Consider the following 21509-nt stretch of genomic DNA (forward strand, 5'->3'; position numbering starts at 1 on the left):
TCTTTGATCAAAACTCACAGTAAATTTTTTTTTAATGTTTGAGTGTGAGAGGGCAGAGAGAGAAGGAGACACAGAATCTGAAGCAGGCTCCAGGCTCCAAGCTATCAGCACAGAGCCTGACGCAGGGCTTGAACCCACGAACTGCAAGATCATGACCTAAGCCAAAGTCAGTCGCTTAACTGACTGAGCCACCCAGACTCAGTGCGTAAAACTCACAATAAAATATTAGCAGCACTACATTCACTTGCAAACTAAGTATGTAACAGAAATCCTTCACACGAAGCAGTAGCTATGTTTAATCAGTTATTACATTACCACACATTTCATGACAGGTGGTTGTTCTTCGAGTGTTTTTCTGTCTTTTAAATAAAGTATAGAAATTTAGACCACAAGTCTGAACCAATAACACTAATGGTTGCCTTTTTCTTATCAAAGAGCTGTCACCTACAGTAATGATTCCTGCTTAGAATGAAATACCATGGAGCAAATGAAGCATGCAAATATTCAAGATACATACATTAAATGTCTCAACTACTGGTCATCTGTGGCTAGATTACAACTGTAGTAAAATTAGGAGATCTTCCGTATAAAACATATAATCATTTCAAGAGTAAACCACTTCTTTAGAACTAGGAACCACTGATTAGAAAAAAGCAATATTTATGAATATAGGTAAAAAAGGCTAAAAGGCAAAGAAAGTAGAAAATTAACACCGAGGAAAATACCAGGAGAAATAAAAAAAGATGACCATGAAACAAACCAAATTCAAAGAAGCATTGGGGGGAAAAAAAGGAACACGTTCAAAATCAAGTAGTACAGTGATGCAACAATTATTGCAATCTACTCACGAACAAAAAGGGCCCTAGCACTGCTAAACTAATAGCCTAGAACAAAACCTAACACTGTTCAGCGAGATTTCAGAGTAAATGAATTCAAACAGATGAGTGAACAAGAAATGGAATTTTCCATCATATATTAAATGGTAAAAATTATCCACACAGCAACCAGTGATACTTACTTGTATCAAAATATTTACATCGACGTGGCCGGATTATTTCTTGGGCATCTTGAGAAGCAACAGATTGTGACGGATCATCATTGGAAGACTGAGTTTCATCCTCTTGACCTGATGAGTCCTTTATATTCTCTTCCTGTAGAATAAAAAAATTAAATTTCTTTAAGATGTAAGGAAAACTGTTGCAGATGAAAGGTTACAGTATTCCAAATACAACTAGAAGACTAAAATAAATACACTAAATTCATCATGGTATTCTGGGCTGGATCCTGGAACAGAAAAAAGGACATTAGTGGAGAAACTGGCAAAATCTGAATCGTCTATAGTTTAATTAATTATAGTTTAATTAATTAATATGGTTAATAGTACCAGTGCCAATTTCTTACTTTTGACAATATACCATGGTTACATGAGATATAAACAGGGGAAGTCAGGTAAAAAGTATATAGGAACACTCTACGATCTTTGAGCTTCTCTATAAATCAAATTATTTCAAAACAGAATAAGAAAACTGAATATAGAACTACCAATTGGCTTTTATTACTTAGAAACAGTATTTTTTTTTAAGTTAGTTCAAATTTACTTACAAGAGACACTGAAAAGAAATGCACAAAGACACAGATAAAACTATTACTTTCTCAGGAGTAGATTACAGGCAACTTCCAATATTAATAAATTACTACTACAACAAGAATAAAGACTACAATCTTAAGAATTACTGTGTATAACCTTACTTTATTTTCCCCACTACAGCCACTGTTATCATCATTATCAGCATCTTCATCGTCTTCACCTTCTTCTTCCTCTTCCTCCTCCTCCTCATCTTCTTCAGGGAGTCGAATAGTACTATCATAACCATAAAGACTGAGAAGTTCATGAATTGGCATGTCTCCTTCCTAAATAGACCAAATAAAAAGTTAACTTCTGAATAAATGATTATTTCATTTTCCTGTAATTCACAGATCTACAGCCTTCATTCCACACAAAACTTTTTAGACCTGTATCGAGAATTCTCAAATCATACAAGGTGAGCCAAAATAATTCTGAAGCCTAGGAAAATCCTAGTCTTTCAAGAATTTCTATAAGAGACTGATCAATTCTAATTGCTAACAATAACAAAAAAAAGTAACACTGGCTTAGAATTAGAACCGTTCTTCTGTGCAATCAATAAATGTAGCTTGACAGTTAACACTATGTATAGATACTCACACTTAGGAGTACCATATACAATTTGGGAGTGGGAAAATTAAAAGAAACAATAAGAAACAATAAAACAAAAAGAAACAAACACATTAAAAGAAACAATAATGATAATATAAGAATAATACTGGATTACATCAGTCATACATTCTTTTCTAGGGTTACCTATAATCATGTAAAATCATGTCATATGCAATCCTTACAATCTATTTTACAAAACTGTTACATTACCCCATCTCACAGATGAGAAACTCAGGCTCACAGATTAAGCAACTTCCCCCAAAATGATACAGGGTACAAATAGTAGAGCCAGAATTCAGGTCTAATTCCAAAAGCCTATACTCACTCTTCAGTACGTTAGAATACTGCTTCAGCCAGTAATACCCATAAAAAACATACCTCCTGAGAGTGAAATGAAGAAATATCCATATGCAATGAAATGAAATCAAGTGTTCTATAGAAGGTACTCTAATAATCAGTAATCAAGTGATATAAAGTATCAGGGAAATAGGAGACTATTTTGACTATAAAAAGAAAATGTAAGGGTTTTTGGGTGGCTCAGTCAGTTAAGCGTGCAACTTTGGCTCAGGTCATGATCTCGCGGTTTGTGAGTTTGAGCCCCACGTCGGGCTCTGTGCTGACAGCTCAGGCCTGGAGCCTGCTTCAGATTCTGTGTCTCCCCCCTCTGCCCCTCCCCTGCTCACACTCTGTGTCTCTCTCTCAATAATAAATAAACATTAAAAAAAAATGTAATCCAAATCACCTGAACATATTACACACACATTCACGCACACCCTCCTTCTACAACCCCTGCTCCACCTCTCTGAGAAAAATTTAATAGGCAGTTTTGAACCTACCAGAAGGGCAACCATGAAACAAAACATGCTTTGTATTTCTCCAGCAGTCTTGCAGCATTATTCATGGACAGAAAGAAGTTGCCCATGTGTTACATACATTGTTCCAATAGAGATGGATAAATCAGATTGGATGATATAACCTGATGACACTAAGTACTTAGATCATTTAACTCTCATCACTCAGAATTTGTGTGCAGGAAGCAACTACTGTTTATAATTTGAAAAATTTTTCTTATAGAAAGAGGTAGGAAGAAAATTATTTTTAACACGGGTATTTCACATTGTAAATGGAGATTCTAGTTATATATTAGTTTGTGAATCTATCTCTAAAAGATAAATCAATTCTGAGAGCCCTGGTGACCCCCAACAGCCACAACCTGAAAAGTGGTAACTGTAACAGGTAAGGTACTACCACTCCAGCTGAATGACTAGCTGGCATACTTAACTGGCATCTCCTATTGTGTTTCTCAAAGTGCAATAACACAAACAGTGCTTGAGGTGTTCAAGGATCTAATCCATGCAGAGATCCACGTACCATGGACCTGGTACAGGACACAGAAATTTGGAATTAGAAAATCAGGATTTAAGAACTAAAACAGAACTTCAAAATCAAGAAAGTAGAATAAAAGAAAGCTACAGAAATGGTTGGTTGTATACACAGTAATAACGAACAGCCGCCCTAAAGTGTCTTCTATGTGCACATTTGTGATAAGTGCTTTGATTCCACTATCTTATTCTCTCTCTTCTGAACAAGAGCAAAGGAAGAGTATTATGCAATCTCAACAGATCTTTAAAAGCACCAGTGGGACAGTTTATTACCTTTATGTACAAGTAAGAAAACCAAGCAGAAAGAAACCTCATGCCCTGAGAGACTTTTCTATAATACCTAGACCTAATCCCAGCTCGTATTTTCCATAAACTCATTCTATACCACAAATTAGAAGGTCTGACAATGGCAGTCACTACTATGAACAAGAACGCACCAAAAAAGCTTCAGCATTAAGTTTGCAACTAACAGTTACACAGACCTTAAGAATTCATGAAGAGTTTGTTTCATCAATATCTCATCTTTAAAACTTCCCTAATATAGACTGCTATTACGTCTGATTTTTAAAAGTGAGTTAACTGATACTTTGAAAGAACATACAAAGTAGGTAGGTTATCAATCAAATGTCTGCGGGCTTTCTAGCTTTGGTTTCTTATATTCGAGGGCAACAGAATCACCTTGAGGGCTTATCAAAACAGAGTGCTGGGCCCCATCCAAGTTTCTACTATAGTAGGGCAGAGGTTGGGCCTGAGTATCTGCACTTATATGTGCACTTTATATGTGCCAGGTGATACTGATGCTCTTGGTATGAGACTACCTTGAGAACCACTTATATTACAGTCTAAGATACCTGCAAATTTCCTTTCCAGTGAGAGGTAATAAAGTTTGATTATTATTGTTAATAAGGCTTATCACTAACATCTGTTAACCCAGGTCAGTTATATGTCAAAAGGATAGGTGACATACTAACTGCATGGAACAGTTTTTTTGTTTTGTTTTTTTGGGTTTTTTTTTGATTACTATCGGGAACGTGGAATGTCTCATTTCCATGGTTAGGTCAAGAATTTTTCCTCCTAGATAAGCATTTAAGAAGTATGATTCACTTGAGCTCTCTTCCAGCCATCCAAGATGCCAAAAGGAAAGAAGGCTAAAGGGAAGAAGGTAGCCCCAACCCCTGCTGTCATGAGGAAGCAGGAAGCCAAGAAGGTGGTCAACCTGCTGTTTGAGAAGAGGCTCAAGAGTTTTGGTATCGGACAGGGTACCTAGCCCAAAAGGAACCCCACCTGCTTTGTCAAATGGCCCCGCTACATCCAACTGCAGCAGCAAAGGGCTAGTCTCTATCAATGTCTGAAAGAGCCTCACGGGATTAACCAGTTCACCCATGTCTTGGACTGCCAAAGAGCTACTTACTGCTTTAGCTGACCCATAAATACAGACCAAAGATGAAGAAAGAGAAGAAAACAGAGACTGTTGACCCGGGCTGAGAAGAAAGCTGCTGACAAAGGGGATGTCCCCATTAAGAGGCTGTCTGTCCTTCCAGCAGGGGTTAATACTGTCACCAACTTAACAGAAACAAGAAGGCTCAGTTGGTAGTGATTGCACATGCTGTGGATCCCCCTGAGTTGGTTGTCGTCCTGACTGTCCTGCGTTGTGAGATGGGGATTTCCCACTGCATTATCAAGGGGAAGGCCAGGCTGGGCTACTTGGTCCACAGGAAGACCTGCACCACTGTCACCTTCACACAAGTTAACTTGGAAGACAAAGGAGCTCTGGCCAAGCTGGTGGAAGCCATCAGGACCAATTACCATGACAGATATGATGAGATCTGCGGTCACTGGGGAGGCAACATCCTAGATGCAAAGTCAGTAGCTCACACTGCCAAGCTAGAAAAGACAAAGGCTAAACAACTGGCCACCAAGCTGGGCTAAATGTTGAGTCTTCTGTACATAAAAAGCAATAAAAAAGTTCCCTTTAAATAAAAAAAAAAAAAAAAAAAAAAAGAACTGTGACTCACTTTTTATTTCTCAAAGAAAAATTTAGCAACACTGCTAATATTGACTAAGCAGAGAACGGGGGAGAATTGAAAGTGGTTGGTCACAATACATTTGGAGACCTAACTGAATGTGAAGAGACAGTAACAGAACTGACAGATAAAGAAAAGTCACTCAAGTCAGAGGAAATGACTATCGCACACGTACAGAAACAAAAATGAATACAAGGTTACCCTAATTAGAGCAGAAGGCATCTGTAGTAACTAAAGTAAGTTCGATCTTGTATTTTTACCTTTCTCTAGTTTCACTTAGTTTCTAGTAGGAAGTGTTACGCTCTACTTTTGACTGCATTTGAGAGTAACTGTTGAGCAGTGATTGACACTACAAGGGCTTAGGGAAGATTATACATGTAACAAAATGTTCCAGATGGACTTTGGCAGGGAAAGATTTAGTTTGCCAGAGACAGAGCTAGGTTGGAATCCACTGCTATTGTTCACATGTAGTATAATTAGAGCCTAAACTAGTTAAATTAGTGGATGTGGTAGAGAAAAAACTCAAGAGACCTTGAAGAAATCAACAGGATTTAACCATTAGTAAAGAGTGATTAAGAGGTCTTGGTGACACTGAATCTCTGTTCTAGACACTCCTTATTCCCAGATACACATTCATATGACTTCTAAAACAGTTCTAAGAAATATTAAAAACAATAAATTAAAACCAATAAAGTTCTAATAAACTTCAAAGTTAATTTTAGCTGGGTTCTATCACGTGTAAACAAAATATCCTTGCCTATTCCACTGAGGAAATGCTTGCTTAATATTAACAATAAAGGATATAGCGGTTTTATGCTTTTGCTTAGGTATTGACTTTTAACTTAATTTCTTGTCACCTAATACCAAGTTAGTAAGCAACAAGTTAGTAAACAACAATCAAGACTGACTGAGGAATACAAGACAGAGTTTGACATTAGTATAAAAAATATCTTACTTCAACTAAGGTATAAAGTGAAGATCTTGCAACAAACACTGAGCTACAAGTACTACAATAAAAACCAAAATCAATTTTGCTGAGGAATCCTCAGTTTCAAATTCAAGTAGCATTTATTATGTCCCTACTATGCACTAATGGATGTACGTAGCATTTAACAAGTACCCTGTAAGGATAATTTATTGTCTGCCCCACCCCCTCAAATCCTTTCTCTTTCTATTTCCATATTCATCTTCTTTCAGGAATGTTCTTTCCTCCATTCCAAGCATGTATTTTGATTGAGAGCTCACTTTCTGGACTACATAGCATCTGATCCAATTGGAATCACTGCATTCCTGGCCATAAGTTTGGAATGGGCACGTGACCCAAGCCTGGCCATAGTTTGTTTCCAGATTTGTACCAACAGCAGCTAAAAAAACATAGAGTATCTTAAGCAGTACATCTTGGAGACCTGGAAACTGACAGCATATAAACAAAGTTGGTCTAAAAAGGATGCCACCATGTAGAACAGCAGAAACAGAAAATATCTTTTGGTGGCACTGAGTCCCTAAGGACTAAATATCTCCCTGCCCTTATTAAAATTACATGAGCCTTACATTAAATTCCTTATTTTGTCTAAGTAAGTTCAAGATGGATCTCTATTATTTGCCTCCAAAAATACTGATATAAACAGTAATGATACCCTATAAAACAAATGTTCCTTGCCATTTGTCTCTGAAAAAAGACTAAAAGCTGAATAAAATGTGGCTGACTCAGCACATTATTATACTGGGGTCTGCCAGTCACCTGTTCCAGATAATCTCTCATTAACTTATATGGTCAAAGTCTATGTTCCATAAGGTACTAATAAGGGGCTTTCCTCAAGTTAAACTGAAACACCACAAGAAAGTAGTAGTGTCTTATTACCATCCATACAAATGTAGTATGTAAGTATAGAAATGGGAGAAACAAAGTGAAAGAAAAAATTATGGGTCAAGTAGAATGGAATGTCACAGTTTGGGGGTTACAAGTACCTTTGAGAATTTTATGAATGATAAAAACTACTAAGATTTATTGAGTGATTATCACATAGGACACTATGCTAAATGTTTTACGTATATCATCCTTGTAGTAACACTGCTGCTTAATGAAATTAAGTAACTTGTCCAGAGTCACACACCTGCAGTAGAGTTTTGAATCAGGAAGTCTGACTAAATGTTTCACAGTACCTTTACATATACATGCATATGTACTGCCTTCCTCAAAACCGAGAAATATAAGGAATAAGAAATATAAGGAAGGGGTGCCTGGGATGCTCAGTTGGTTAAGCGTCCGATTCTTCATTTCGGCTCAGGTCATGACCTAACGGTTCATGGGACTGAGCCCCATGTTGGGTACTAACGCTGACAGAGTGGAGCCTGTGTGGGATTCTTTCTCTCTGCACCTCCCTTGCTTGCGTGCACAAGTGCGCGCTGTCTCTCTCTCTCTCAATAAATGAATGAATGAATGAATGAATGAATGAAATATATGGAAGATATGGACATAGCACAAAATGAATAAAAATACAGGAACATGGACTATACTTGCATATTGTGCTTTAAGAAATAAGTTGAGGGGCGCCTGGGTGGCGCAGTCGGTTAAGCGTCCGACTTCAGCCAGGTCACGATCTCACGGTCCGTGAGTTCGAGCCCCGCGTCAGGCTCTGGGCTGATGGCTCAGAGCCTGGAGCCTGTTTCCGATTCTGTGTCTCCCTCTCTCTCTGCCCCTCCCCCGTTCATGCTCTCTCTCTGTCCCAAAAAATAAACGTTGAAAAAAAAAAAATTAAAAAAAAAAAAAAAGGAAATAAGTTGACTAAGCACGGTAACAAAAAGAGGAGCAATCATGTCTGCATAACCTAAAAGGAGGCTAGCTGGAGGTGAAAAGAACAGATGTTTTCAAAAGACATTTTATCTATCTGCCATATAACTTCAAAACAGTAAAGTTACCAAATAACTACAGCACTATTTTAAGGTTGGAGTGGTGTCCATCTGCCAGCCAAAGAGGAGTGGGTCCCTCTCAGCTGCGTTCATGTTAGTCTTTATAGAAATGACTGCAGGAGACAGCAGATATTGGCTATTCAAGGGTCATCTGTTGGATGGACACAGTACGCTTCTTATACTGTGTACCACAACCAATTTACCAGTAAATGCTACTGAAAGAAGAGGGGAAGGAGGAGGAAAGAGACTGATTTCCAGCCAGGATGGCATAAGGGACTACACATCCAGACTGGACTAGAGAGACCAGACCGTTCCTAAGGTAAACAACCTCTTGGGGTTGTTGGGGCTTCACTATAAGATAAACTATAAAGGGATGGAGGCAGTTAACTTTTCTTTAGAACTCCCACACTGGGGTTTCTTTTTATTCTATGTAATTCTTGTCATGTGTACACTTCACAAAACCCTCTCACATTTTAATCTTTATTTTCCAGTTCTGGAGATTCACCAGATGGTTATGTGTCTAGCACTTCAAAATGAGTATTAAGTATAATATTGTTATAACATGATTTTTTAAAAAATACAGATAAATACGTAAAGATATAGCTGATCCTGATCCCCCTTCTCCCAAACAGACTGCTACATTTGTGCCATTCAAAACAAGACTTTGAATTTTAAGAGTACATTTGAAAAACAGAGTTAAGCCAGCTTGCATATTGCTACTCAAGCAAACAAAAGTATATTCACTACAGGAACGATTCTGATACCCCTTCTAAGATTACCACTATAAATTCTAACCTGTATATCTAATTCTATAAAATATTCAAATGCTGAACTTACATAATTATTTTATATTAAGATTCATGCCTGTATTGAACTGTACAAATGTAACAACAAACATCAAAGCTTCTTCTATGAAAAGCTACTTTTCACTTAAAACTTTAGATTTCAAACTGAATGAACTTAAAACTACACGCCATGCAATTATTGACAATTCCTGAATGAATTGCTAGTCAAAATTCTGCCACAATTACATCAGAAGTCCATGTCATACAACCAACATGCCAGGTAAAAAATCACCTAACTGATTCTTGACAGAACTGTAATGTTTCATTTGTATAAAAGAATATCAGTAATCAGTGAGAAAATCTGGCTCATTTTTTAAATAAAAACAAAAACCAGTTTGGTTTGGTTCATACCTAAAAAGTTTATAACTTTAAGAAACACAACATATTGGCCCTAAACTAGCTTAGCTGCAGGTTACAGATGAAAGCATTGGTAATTATGCGCAACTTAAACCTAAATTTTAATTATTCTGGGAAAAGTTAGAAGCATCTGAAAAGATGTAAGACAGCCTGTTTGAGGAGAATGATAAAAGATTGGCTCCCCTTTCTCTTCCTTTCTATATCCTCTATAAAAAATTCTATTTTAAATTCTTTTTCCTAAGGAAGGGTCACCTGAAAGCAAATATGGGGAGGCTGTAAAAGACCAAAGGAGGCAGAATAAAGGAGAAATAGGAAACAACAACACGCCCAAACTTTTAGCAAAGCTCATTAGCAATTTTGTACTAATTAAATGTAATAGCCTGTTTTCAGAAACAGAAAAAAAAAAAAAAAACAACAACCAATAATCATTCTACCACACAACCTGTACTGATTATCTCCTCCTGAGTGACTACTTAATTATTTGAGCAACGTAGAGTGTGAGAAAATGGAATATATAAGATTTTCCTCCTTTCAGGGTTATCCCATGGATAGGTTATTCAGAAATGAAAATACACGTAAAGTGATAGAAGTTTCTGTGAAATACAGGCAAATAACTGCCTTCCATTTAATGAATATATGAAGTGACTGCGATTGAGCCCTAAATCAACCATTTCCTTTGATGTTCACGTAGGTTCTAGATCATTCAAACAAACTCTAACAGTCTTCTGAATGACTTTCTAGCCTCTTGTAAAGAACAGTTTTGACTCCAGGCTCCTCAAGTGCTTTTTAACCCATTCTTGAAAAGCTTTTATAACAACTATACATCATGGTCACTAAGACCAATTGTTTTCTGGCTTAAAACAATAAAACACTGAATTGCTTAGGCACTGTGGATTAAGCTAGTTTTAATTACTAAAAGATCCAAAAGGGGACCATCTGACAAGATTTGACTAAATAGTAATAGAATTCCTTTTCTAGTTCTTTAAATGTGCAATATAAAAACTAAAACTCGGCAACACATATTACTATACAGGAATTAATTTTTCCAAAATATTATGTACGCTAAACGTGTAAAGGCTGACACTACGTCTTACTTATTTTGTATGTTCTTTTTGTCATGGGGTGTAGCAGATCATATACACAATACATTTTAATAAGAGCATACCAGTGATTTATCCTTTCATCCAAAAAGTTTGACCACCACCAGGAAATACACGGGTGAATAAAACACTGTCCCTCCTCTCATGGGACTAAATGAGGACACAGACAATAAATGAGACAAACATATAATTACAAATTGTGTTAGTTATAAAGAAAGCATTGAATGGGGTACAGTGGATTAAAAAAAAAGCTAACTGGGAACAGGTAAGGTCACTGTGAGAAGGCAACATTAAGCCCAGACTTAAGGGGATAAGGAACCAGCCTCAGAAAACACATACCGAGGAGCAGGAAAGAGCTGAAAGGCCTTGAAGCAGGAAGAAACAGCATATCTAAGAACAGAAGCACCTGGTGTGGGTATGTAACAGCATGACAGGGGCCTTGCTGGCCAGGTCAAGGAGTTTGGATTTTCTTCCCATGTAACAGGAAGACACTGCAGTTTTAAATAAAAGGCTGACACAACTGCACTAGTATTTTGAAAATACCATCATGATTATTATAGAAATATACCGGATGAAAGAATGGTAAAAGAGGAGAATCCTCTTTTAAAAATGGAGAATCCAGTTAGGAAGCTATGGTAATAGGCTAGGCTAGAAATGATGGTGACCTGGGCAAGACAGTGGCAGCAGAGATAGAACAACAGTCAGATAAGAGGTATCTTTGTGGAAAGAAATGACAGGCTTATTCAGGATTGGTATTAGGAATGAAGGAAGAGGATTTCCTGATTTCTGATTTAGGCAATAAGGTAAAACAGTGCCATTTTTTATGTTGAGGATAGGGAAGGAACAGATGGAGGAAGTAGGAGATCAATCAACAGTTCTGCTTTGGACATTTAAAATGTAAAGATGTCTATGGAGATATCCAAGCAGAAATGTCAAGCAGGAGGTTAAACAAAATTGGGAATAGGGAATATATTAATGCTAGAAAAACAGAGAATACTGACACTATGGGAATGGATTAGAACAGATCACCTAATTTAGTAATTTTCAAATTTGGTGTGTATATACCCCACAGAGAGTCTAATTATATGCCTGGGGAGAGGCATAGAAACCCGCATTTCTTAAGTCTATGAGCAATTCTGAAGCAGCTGACTCTCATACTACATTCTGAGGCGCACTGATTTATAGACAGAAGAAAAATCCAGAACTGAGAATTAGGGAATTCTAAATTTAAATTCCAAATTCACCTTTGGTGAAGGAAAATGAGTCTGCAAAGGATACTGAATAGAAACAAACAGAAAAGAAAAACTGGACGGTAGGGTACTCCAGAATTCAAATAAAAGGAAGCAGTAACTGTTGAATATGGCTGAGAATAGAGAGAAAAATGATGAATAGAATAGTAAGATCATTGGTCATCTTGGTAGGAGGGGACAGAAACTATCCAGAGTACTTTATGGAATAAATTGGAAATGAGAAACATGATGACCACTATTAAGAAATTCTGGCTCGGGGTGCCTGGGTGGCTCAGTCGGTTAAGCGTCAGACTTCGGCTCAGGTCATAATCTCATGGTTCATGGGTTAGAGCCCCGCGTCGGGCTCTGTGCTGATAGCTCAGAGCCTGGAGCCTGCTTCGGATTCTGTCTTCCTCTCTCTCTGCCCCTCCCCTGCTCGCACTCTGTCTCTTTCTGTCTCTCAAAAATAATAAACGTTAAATTTTTTTAAAAATTCTGGTTCTGAAAGGGTGCGAGTAAAAGGTCAGTAACTGGGAGAGGACAGAGGTATGTAAGAGGAAATTCAGCATACCTTTATAGCCTATTTTTGACCAGATAACTGTGATGTTTTACTCAAGTAATTCTATTCCACATAATAGCTATTCCTTTTTTTAAAAAATGCCTTTCATTTCAAACTTTAAATATCTCACCTATAACCACATAGAATTTTTCACTATCAATTATATGTAACACCACTCTTCCCCAAAAACAAAGGTAGAGAATGAAAATTTCAAATGTTTCCTCTATCTGCAAAAAAAGCCGTTAACTACTTCATCCTCTAGCTCTTACTGTTATTTACCCTTGCAAGATCCTCTATTTCAGAACTGAAGTTTGTTTCTCCTTCCATCATTTCTTCCTCTTCTAATGTTCGTTCATCATCAAAATCATGAACCAGCATGTCAGCTGATGGATCAAATTCATGGTCATCTGACGTTGCTGAACCTCCTGGTAAAGAATATTTTAAAAAGTTTGGTAAACCAAATGAAGTGTTATCTTATTAATATTCATTTAATGTGTATGTTATTTGAAGTTGGATACAGGTCAAACAAAAGTATCAGGGAAAAGCCATGCACATTGAGTACTAGTTTTCTAAAATTCTTACCCTTACTCATCACTCTGTCCCTGTAAAAAATACTCTTCTCTAAGGGATTATTTTTTGTCCTGTTTCACCTCTATATATTCACAGTTAAAATTGTAACTGGTGGGGTGGGAGCAGTATAGCTTTAAAAAAAGTGTGTACAGCTCTTAAAAAGAGTACTGTCATCTAAACACAAAATTTCAGTTGTAAAGAATAATGGATCACATCAAGTAAGAATGGTAATTCATGTGGGAAAACCACAATTCTTAATCATCTGACTGATATTTAATAGACCCAATGAGTATGAGTCCTTATGGCCCATGAGAATACAGTCATGGGAGATATACAGTCATCTGAATACACAGTGTAATGAAAATACAGCTACATTCAAATATTATTCTATTAGCACTTCCACGGAAATATATTTCAACATGTAAGTAGCCGTCCTTAATTTATTTAGTTGATTTTGGTCTGAAATAATTCAGATAGAGAATATAAAACTGAAATTTATTAAAATGGCATACAGAACTCTTATGAACTCATTAAAAATAATCTAATAGCTAACTGATGTGTAAGCTAATCTATTTTTAGCCTGCTGGCTGGGGAATACTGCTGTACTCAATAGGGTCAAGCCTGTAATAGTAGATTGCAAATGCTCAGCATATACATTCTATAAACTACCCCACAATTGGCTATTGCCAAACCTGGACTTAAGTTTACAAATTCATTTTTTTATGAATAAACGAGTTATTTAACATTTAAAACATCAATCAGCAATTTCTTTTATCAATTAAAACTGTTAAAAAGTTGTATTACTTAATAATAAAGGTTAAAACCATTAACTAGTAATATATTACATCAGTATGCTCTTCCTTCAGTCCAGTAAGAGAACCAGTAAGTAAAACAAAGCGTTAGAAGTTGACTTCTTGAAAAACAGACTATTAGGGATAAGGGGACACTCAAGGTTCAGGGTTCTTGTCATCTCCCTCAATTTTCAGTGTAAATACCATATTCTGAGTGCTTACTGTGTGCCAAATACTATGGCTCAAGCACTTCACATACATTGTATCTCATTTAATCTTCAAACCCAAACTTGAACAAAACCAAAACTTGAGGCTGAGTTTAAGCAGCACGTTTAAACTCACAGAGCCAGTAGGTGGCAAGGACGGAATCTGAATCATGGGTCTGCTAATTCAGTGCCTGTGCTTTTACTGCATTCTAAGCTTCCTGCAAGCCACAGCCTCAGAGACATTAAGTATCCTGCCTCAAAGAATACCTGAAGAGAACCTATTTTTACTAAGATGACTGAACTGCAAGCCAGATCAGGTGGTGAAGCACTTAGAAGTCATCCTGCTCTTTGACGAACATAATACTAATATTAAATATAAAATAACTATTATTTCTAAATCAGGAATCACCTTATAGTACAAATTAAGTTAACAAACTATCAAAGTTTTAGAATGATTTATAAAATAAAAACATTTAGAAAAGTGTGTTAATTTCTTTGGATAATTAAGAAAAGCATGGCATAGTTTTAATACAGCACCTTGGTACTGGCTGAGGGACTAGACACAAAAGCTCCATGAGAAAACAATTCGAGAGCCACTAATTTAGTTGTAGCTTTTTACTTAATAACAAAGGTTAAGACCATTAACTAGTAATATATTACATCAGTGTGCTCTTCCTTCAGTCCAGTGAGAGAACCAGTAAGTAAAACAAAGCGTTAGAAGTTGACTTCTTGAAAAACAGACTATTAGGGATAAGTCCCTAATAGTCCCAATCATTATTCCTTCTTTTTGAGTTTTTAATGAAAAAACATTCCCAAAACTTGTCAGTTCACACAGCAACCTTCTAGGACACTTAGTCAATAATCATGTATTCCTACAAATCATGCTGTACTTTTCTTCTCCTTTGTAGGCAGGAAGATCCTAGAACAACCTCACACCACAACTTTGTACACTATTACCCTAATTCCTATTGAGTGCAAATATTGTAAAAAATAATTATGCTTAATTCCTAACTACGTATACTCTTTCACCAACTAAAACAAAAACAAAACAAACTCACATGAGTACACAGCACCAAGTTGAGTGCTATATTACTTACCTGAAGTCTCCCATTTTTTGTCATTACTTCCAAAGCCATTTATAAAGCCTTGCCACTTTACCCTCTCATTACAAGAAATAACAAAGTGTGGGTGAACCTTTTTCCCCTTCTCACTCCAATCCTCTCCATATATATATACCACACTGTTTTCTAACTTTCAATTTCACTTTTCTTGCCTTAATCTGACTTCTTGGTTTTACTTGACTTATTTTTGCCTTGTTGAGACCAATTAACCATTCTTTTCCTAGCCTACTAGGCTGTCTCCTCAAGGTAAAAATCCCCAAAATAAATTATTAGGGGCAGGGAGTCTGGTGCTTTGTGTAAATAAATATTTTGCTTCAGAGTTAAGGCAAGTGTCAGCTTGGTAATAAAATTGTACCCTAATACAAAATTACTAAGGTATCTTACATCTTTTCAAAGATTCAAAAGATAAATTAAACATATCATGTGCATTCATTTAATAATTTTATTTCCTTCCCTTCCTTAAATCCCTACATCTAATGGCTACTAGTCTTACAGGTAAAGTCTTGTATTTTACCTGTACAGGTTTACACTGGGAAAGTCCAGAGACAAATTACTGAGCCTGGGTCATGTGACTCTTATTACTAATATCAATTCCAAAGTACAGATGTTACAAAGGACACAGCCTCTTACCAGTGGACCAAAAATTTTTTTACATAAAGCCTCTATTCCTAATTTTTTCCCACCAACTTTTGTTAACTGCCTACAATTAGTATTGTAAGGACAATAAATATTCCCTTGGGCAGAAACCTGATATTACAAACACTATCTACTTCAAAAGATCTTCCTTAGCCCAAAACCAAAAAAAATCAATCTATTTGTATAAGCATTCAGCAAGTAGTAAAGGCCATCGAAAACACTGTATTCTTCAAGTTCCGCTATTCTTGCAGTTCAGCCTAGGCCAATTCAAATGCAATGGAAACTGAGAAAGCCATTAGTATCACCTTTGAAGTAATTACTTTTTTTGTGCCTATGTATTACTTGATGAATTTCTCAAAAATTCATTGAAAAATATCTAAAACTCAGTCTATTTGCAATGTGACAACATGAACAGAAACAACCAGAACCCACTTTTTCGATGAAAAAGATGTCTGTGTTTGAAAGAAAAAAAATATTGGGTACAATTCCATGTCCCAAAAAGGATACAAATAATCTGCTATTTATGAGGTCAGATTACTTCCAACCTCAACCATCCAGAACATATTTATAAACTAATAAGTTTAAAAAAATCCTTGAGTTTCAGAAATGTCACAACGCCTGATATACTTTACTTCCAAGCCTATTAGAAAGAATAAGACATTTGTAGCTAAATAAACACAAAAAAAACTCACAGTCAACTGAGCACACTAGTCATTTGGAAGGGATCTGGAGGTATCCTAATCCAACTCTTACTTCATACATCGTACTACATAGAATACAACTATTTGTGTTCATGAAAAGAATCCTAAACCATTAAAAAAGGCATATATTAAGCATTTTTACAAACATTCTTTCTAAAATTTACAACATAGAAAGACTGCTTTAATAATCTGGAAAATTCAGTAATGTATCATACCTATTCAATATATATATGATGTTTTCAAATAAAACATTACCCTGACTCTGAGAACTCCCTTCCTGACTCTTTAACTATCTCGCACTGTTCCTTACACGAACTCCACTGTAGAAGACAGTCCTCTCTCTTGGTGAAGTTTCTGGACACCAAGGCAGACTGGGCTCTTTCCTGACTGCTATTTGGCTCCAACCAATTGTTGCTATAAAGGAATGCTGTACCCAGTAGTGCCAGAACCTCTGACTAATCATGAGAAGCCTAAATTCAGATTTTATATAAAATATTCTAGGTTTTTAAAATCACTAGAGTGATTTGTGGCCCAGATATAGGTCAAAGATCACATGTTTGCGAGGCGCCTGGGTGGCTCAGTCGGTTAAGCATCCAACTTTGGTTCAGGTCATGATCTCGCCATTCTGGAGTTTGACCCCCCATGTCGGGCTCTGTGCCGACAGCTCAGACCCTGGAGCCTGTTTCAGATTCTGTGTCTGCCTCTTTCTCTATGCCCCTTCCCTGCTCAGACTCTGTCTCTCGCTCTCTCAAAAATAACAAACATTAGAAAGAAAAAAATTTAAAAGATCACGTTTGCAACCTCTATATGGTCTGTGGGTAAAATCAGATCCTACTCAATCTAAACATAACCTCCTTAATTTATAACATTGAATATTCATTTTTGAATGTTCTGCTTCTTTTTTTCTCCCTCACTAAATGCATTTTTTTCCTCAAAAACTTTGAGCTTCCTATACAAGCAAATATTTCTAAGTTAGTGACTCCTTTTGAAAAAACACACTTCATATTTACTTGAAATCGAATATCAATTAAAACCTATAAGAAATACACGTAGTAATTCATAAAAAAAGTGAACCTACAAGTAGTCATGAGGTTGAACTCACAGCAGCCTCACCTGTACTTTCATGGGCAGTCAAATATTTCATCCATTTCTTTTTCCCCAGAGAAAAGAAGCATTCAGAAGAAAAGCAAGTCAGATGACAGTCTAACTCCTCTAGGCTTTTTATAATAGGACAAATGTTAGTCAAACAGAAATTATAGAAAATACAGAAAATACTTACCTGGACTTGAAGACTCAACAGATGGCTGAGGAGGGGGAGAAAAGAAGAAATATTAGCATCTTTGTAAAGTAAATCTGTGCAAAATTTACAGGAATTACTCAAGGACCAGTTTGACATCAAAGATCACAGTTAAGTTTTTACATCTGAATTATCTAAGACAAATTAAAACCTTCTATATAATCTTTTCTCTGACATTATATTTAAACATATAAAAATCCCAAACACTCCTAAATCTAGAAATGAAGACAATAATATGAAATTGACTCAGATTTTAAAGGCAAATATGGATCTCATAACATATGCAGCTTAAGAGATCTGATTTTAGATATTAGAACTTTCTGAAATATTTTCTCTTATCAATAAAGGGGAAATTACACACAAGATTCACTAACAAGCTGGCCTCTGGCTTAAAATACGTGAAAGAAGGGAGGCAAAAACACTTCAAGACATTAATTTTAAGTAAAAATTATGTTGTATAAAGTAGAAGGAAAAAGTAAAATGTTATTAAGCACCAAATAGTACATTAGGCTAACTTTACAACAAACAACATATTTTTAAATTATCACAGAATTAGTAACCTTTGAGTTAAAGTCTAGAAAGGTTAAGGTCTCTGATGAAAAAATCAAAAACATTCCCAATTATAACATGCTGCTTCTACTGTAGCATTCTACCCCTCATAAATTTAACTATAAGCATTTAGAAAATTTAAAGATAACACTGTTAGCAACTTATTTTGGTAATACGACCACTTGACGGTTTGAGGCTATTATTTTATCTAAATTCAGTTAATTCAAAATTATAAACAAGTCATATACAAACATAAACTTCTGTAAATATATAACAAAAACTCAAGATGCTTCAAATGGCATATGCTTCATAGTTAAAACCTTTCCTATTCATTCAGAGCTATTTCATGCCCATTAGAAGTCAGGCATGCTAGAAGCCCAAAATTATTAGCAAGGATAAGTTATTCCAGCACAGACAGTCCCTGACAATTATGGCTCAACTTACGATTTTTCAACTTTATGATAGTGCAAAAGGAATACCCGTTTAGTAGAAACCGAAGTTTGAATTCTGATCTTTTCCTGGGCTACCAACACGTGGTATGATACTATCTTGTGATACTGGGCAGTGGCAGCTAGTTGCAGCTCCCAGTCAGGCATGCGATCACGAGGGCAAACAACCAATACACTTATAACCATTGTGTACCCATACAACCTTTCTGTTGTTCACTTTCAGTCTAGTAGTCAATGAAGTACATGAGATATTCAATACATTGTTATAAAATAGGCTTTGTGTTAGACAATTCTGCCCAACTGTAGGCTAATGTAAGTGTTCTAACCATGTTTGAGGTAGGCCAGCCTAAGCTATGATGCTCATTCAGTAGGTTAAGTATATTAAATGCATTTTTGACTTAATATTATCAACTTATGATAGGTTTATCAGGACATAACCCCATCATAAGGAAGATGTCTATTTTCCTTCTTTCTGGTAACTAATGTGGAAGGGAGCGGAGAAGAACAAAATAAAATGAGGAAAGTGACGAATTTTTCAAAAGCTAGGCATCTAAGACAAATTTCTTTTAAGGTGTTAAAATTCTATTTTGAAACTGTCCATAGTATGCTATTGTATTAAGTATGACATTCTCTATTGTACATGGTGACTTAGGTTCTTTTGAAGCACACTTCCCAAGGGTCCTATTTTTTTTCCCTTTTAATTCTTAAAATGGCTCTTGACTATAGCATCAACTTACTTCAATAAAAGACTGACAGTAGTCAGTATTATATATTTTTCAAGTGTCACACCACTACCCTTACTTAAAAGTTGCTCTGCCACACAGAGTCAAACCAGTGCTACTTATTAATTCCATTCCTCTAACAGGAAGCTGAAAAGCAGGGTGATAGAGTAATGTAACTATAAAAAGGGTTTCTAGCTTGCTTAACATCTTATGGGCAGAGTAACACACTTCTAAGCTCAAAACGGATATAACCACCACACAAATTATTACACAGCAAATCAATATTTTAAAATATTAATCTACTTTTATGTCATGCAGTTATGCTTTGTTTCCCAAGTTTAAGCACAATTTCTGTCCAAGGCTACGGCAACGATGACTGTCTTTATCTGGTCCCAGGTTTGCCACTCACAAAGTAGCCTCACAGTGCTGTTTTTCCTTTTTAGTAAACTTCTGAAAATATTGCAGGGCAGAAACAAGAAAATCAGCATTACTTTCAAATTAGGAGCTTAAGAGAAATGGCTCTTTGAGCATTTAGTTCTTTTTGAACACTCTTAATAATTACTCCATTTAACAGTCTTCTGATAAAAAGGGGTTTCTGATTAAAAATGTCATTCTTCTTCTGAATAAAAGGTACATTTTCACAGATGTTAGGTACTGGCAATAACAAAGACACTGAGTTGTGAATGGCGTTTGCAGGTTTTAAAAGGCCTCAAAAAGCACTAACTGCCAATACCATACGGATTGCTGTGTTGTATTGGTAAAGTTATCTATCACTTTAAAGTTCTGAAAAAGGTCCCAAATATTTTCCGTTAATTAAGATACCAAATATTCAGAGGACTGGTATTATTTGTACGGTTAGCTGGCAGAAAGAACACCCAGTATTCAAAGACAGCATTAATGACCATTTTACATCAGAAATACTGGAATGTTTCAAGAACTGTAATTTGACTGATGTGTACCTAGGTTAGGATAGGGAAGGGGAAGTAGGGAGATATGCCTCTAGACATACATTTTAGTATTCCATGTTCAAAATATAATTCCACTGTTTCCATTTGGGCTGGGTGAAAGTGAGATATTTCTTAGAAGTTTATTATACTCAATTAATTTAAAAACTGACCTTTTAGAAAACTGGCATTTGAAAATTTTATACTATACATTACTTTTGTCCCAACTGCAGGCAAAAAAATTATTTTTCAAAGTAAAAGTTCACTATCATAATACAGGAAATTTAAGTACAGAATGTGAGCATTTTTTTATTCAGGTATTTAGAAGAGCAGAACCAGCTTACATTTATATAGTACTACATATTCTCAAATGCATAAAGTTACTTGATCATAACTACATACCTGGCAATAATACCCACTCTGCCAACATCATTTTATAGATTAGCAAACCCAGGGAGATAATGTGACTTGATCCATGGTAAGTGGTGAAGGTGGAACTGAAGTCTACAACCTGAATATTTCTATACCTTCCAAGGGAACAACTATATTAAAAATCTTTTCTCTTTACCTCTTTCCTTCCTCCCCCTTACTTTCTTTCTTTTTTGAATGTTTTTCATCTGTTCAAAGTATATTTAAAATGTGACTGCAAATTATCATCTGTCATGTCAGACTATTATCTATGTCTATTTAGGAAGTGGTATCTTTAACAATATCTTCCAGAAAAACCTGCAACATCTACCATTAATGATGCACAAATTAGTACCTGTTTAAAACTAGAGCTGTAAAACAGGTATTCATTTGTAACTTTTTTTTTGTATTTTTCGAAAAGGCACAAACTAGAAAATGCAAATAGTAAAGAAAATTTTTCATTAGAAGTGAAA

At 35.9% G+C, this 21509-nt stretch overlaps 1 protein-coding gene and 1 pseudogene across 10 annotated transcripts in view; one reads left to right on the forward strand and one right to left on the reverse strand.

Annotated features, from left to right (window-relative positions):
• MIER1 (MIER1 transcriptional regulator) overlaps positions 1-21509 on the reverse strand; it is a 60819-nt gene that overhangs the window by 27541 nt on the left and 11769 nt on the right. For 9 of the 10 annotated variants that reach the window (XM_047868825.1, XM_047868828.1, XM_047868826.1 and 6 more), the window contains 4 exons: positions 17947-17971; positions 12922-13067; positions 1750-1911; positions 1019-1151 (listed from right to left, as the gene is read on the reverse strand). In XM_047868825.1, coding sequence (XP_047724781.1) covers positions 1019-1151; positions 1750-1911; positions 12922-13067; positions 17947-17971 — 466 coding nt within the window. Of the gene's footprint in view, positions 1-1018; positions 1152-1749; positions 1912-12921; positions 13068-17780; positions 17818-17946; positions 17972-21509 lie in introns of all 10 variants that reach the window. The other variant, XM_047868835.1, reaches the window with a different exon arrangement.
• LOC125171655 (60S ribosomal protein L7a-like) lies at positions 4596-5547 on the forward strand (annotated as a pseudogene).

Source organism: Prionailurus viverrinus, chromosome C1, assembly GCF_022837055.1.
Source record: "Prionailurus viverrinus isolate Anna chromosome C1, UM_Priviv_1.0, whole genome shotgun sequence".
In the NCBI taxonomy this organism is placed as follows: domain Eukaryota; kingdom Metazoa; phylum Chordata; class Mammalia; order Carnivora; family Felidae; genus Prionailurus; species Prionailurus viverrinus.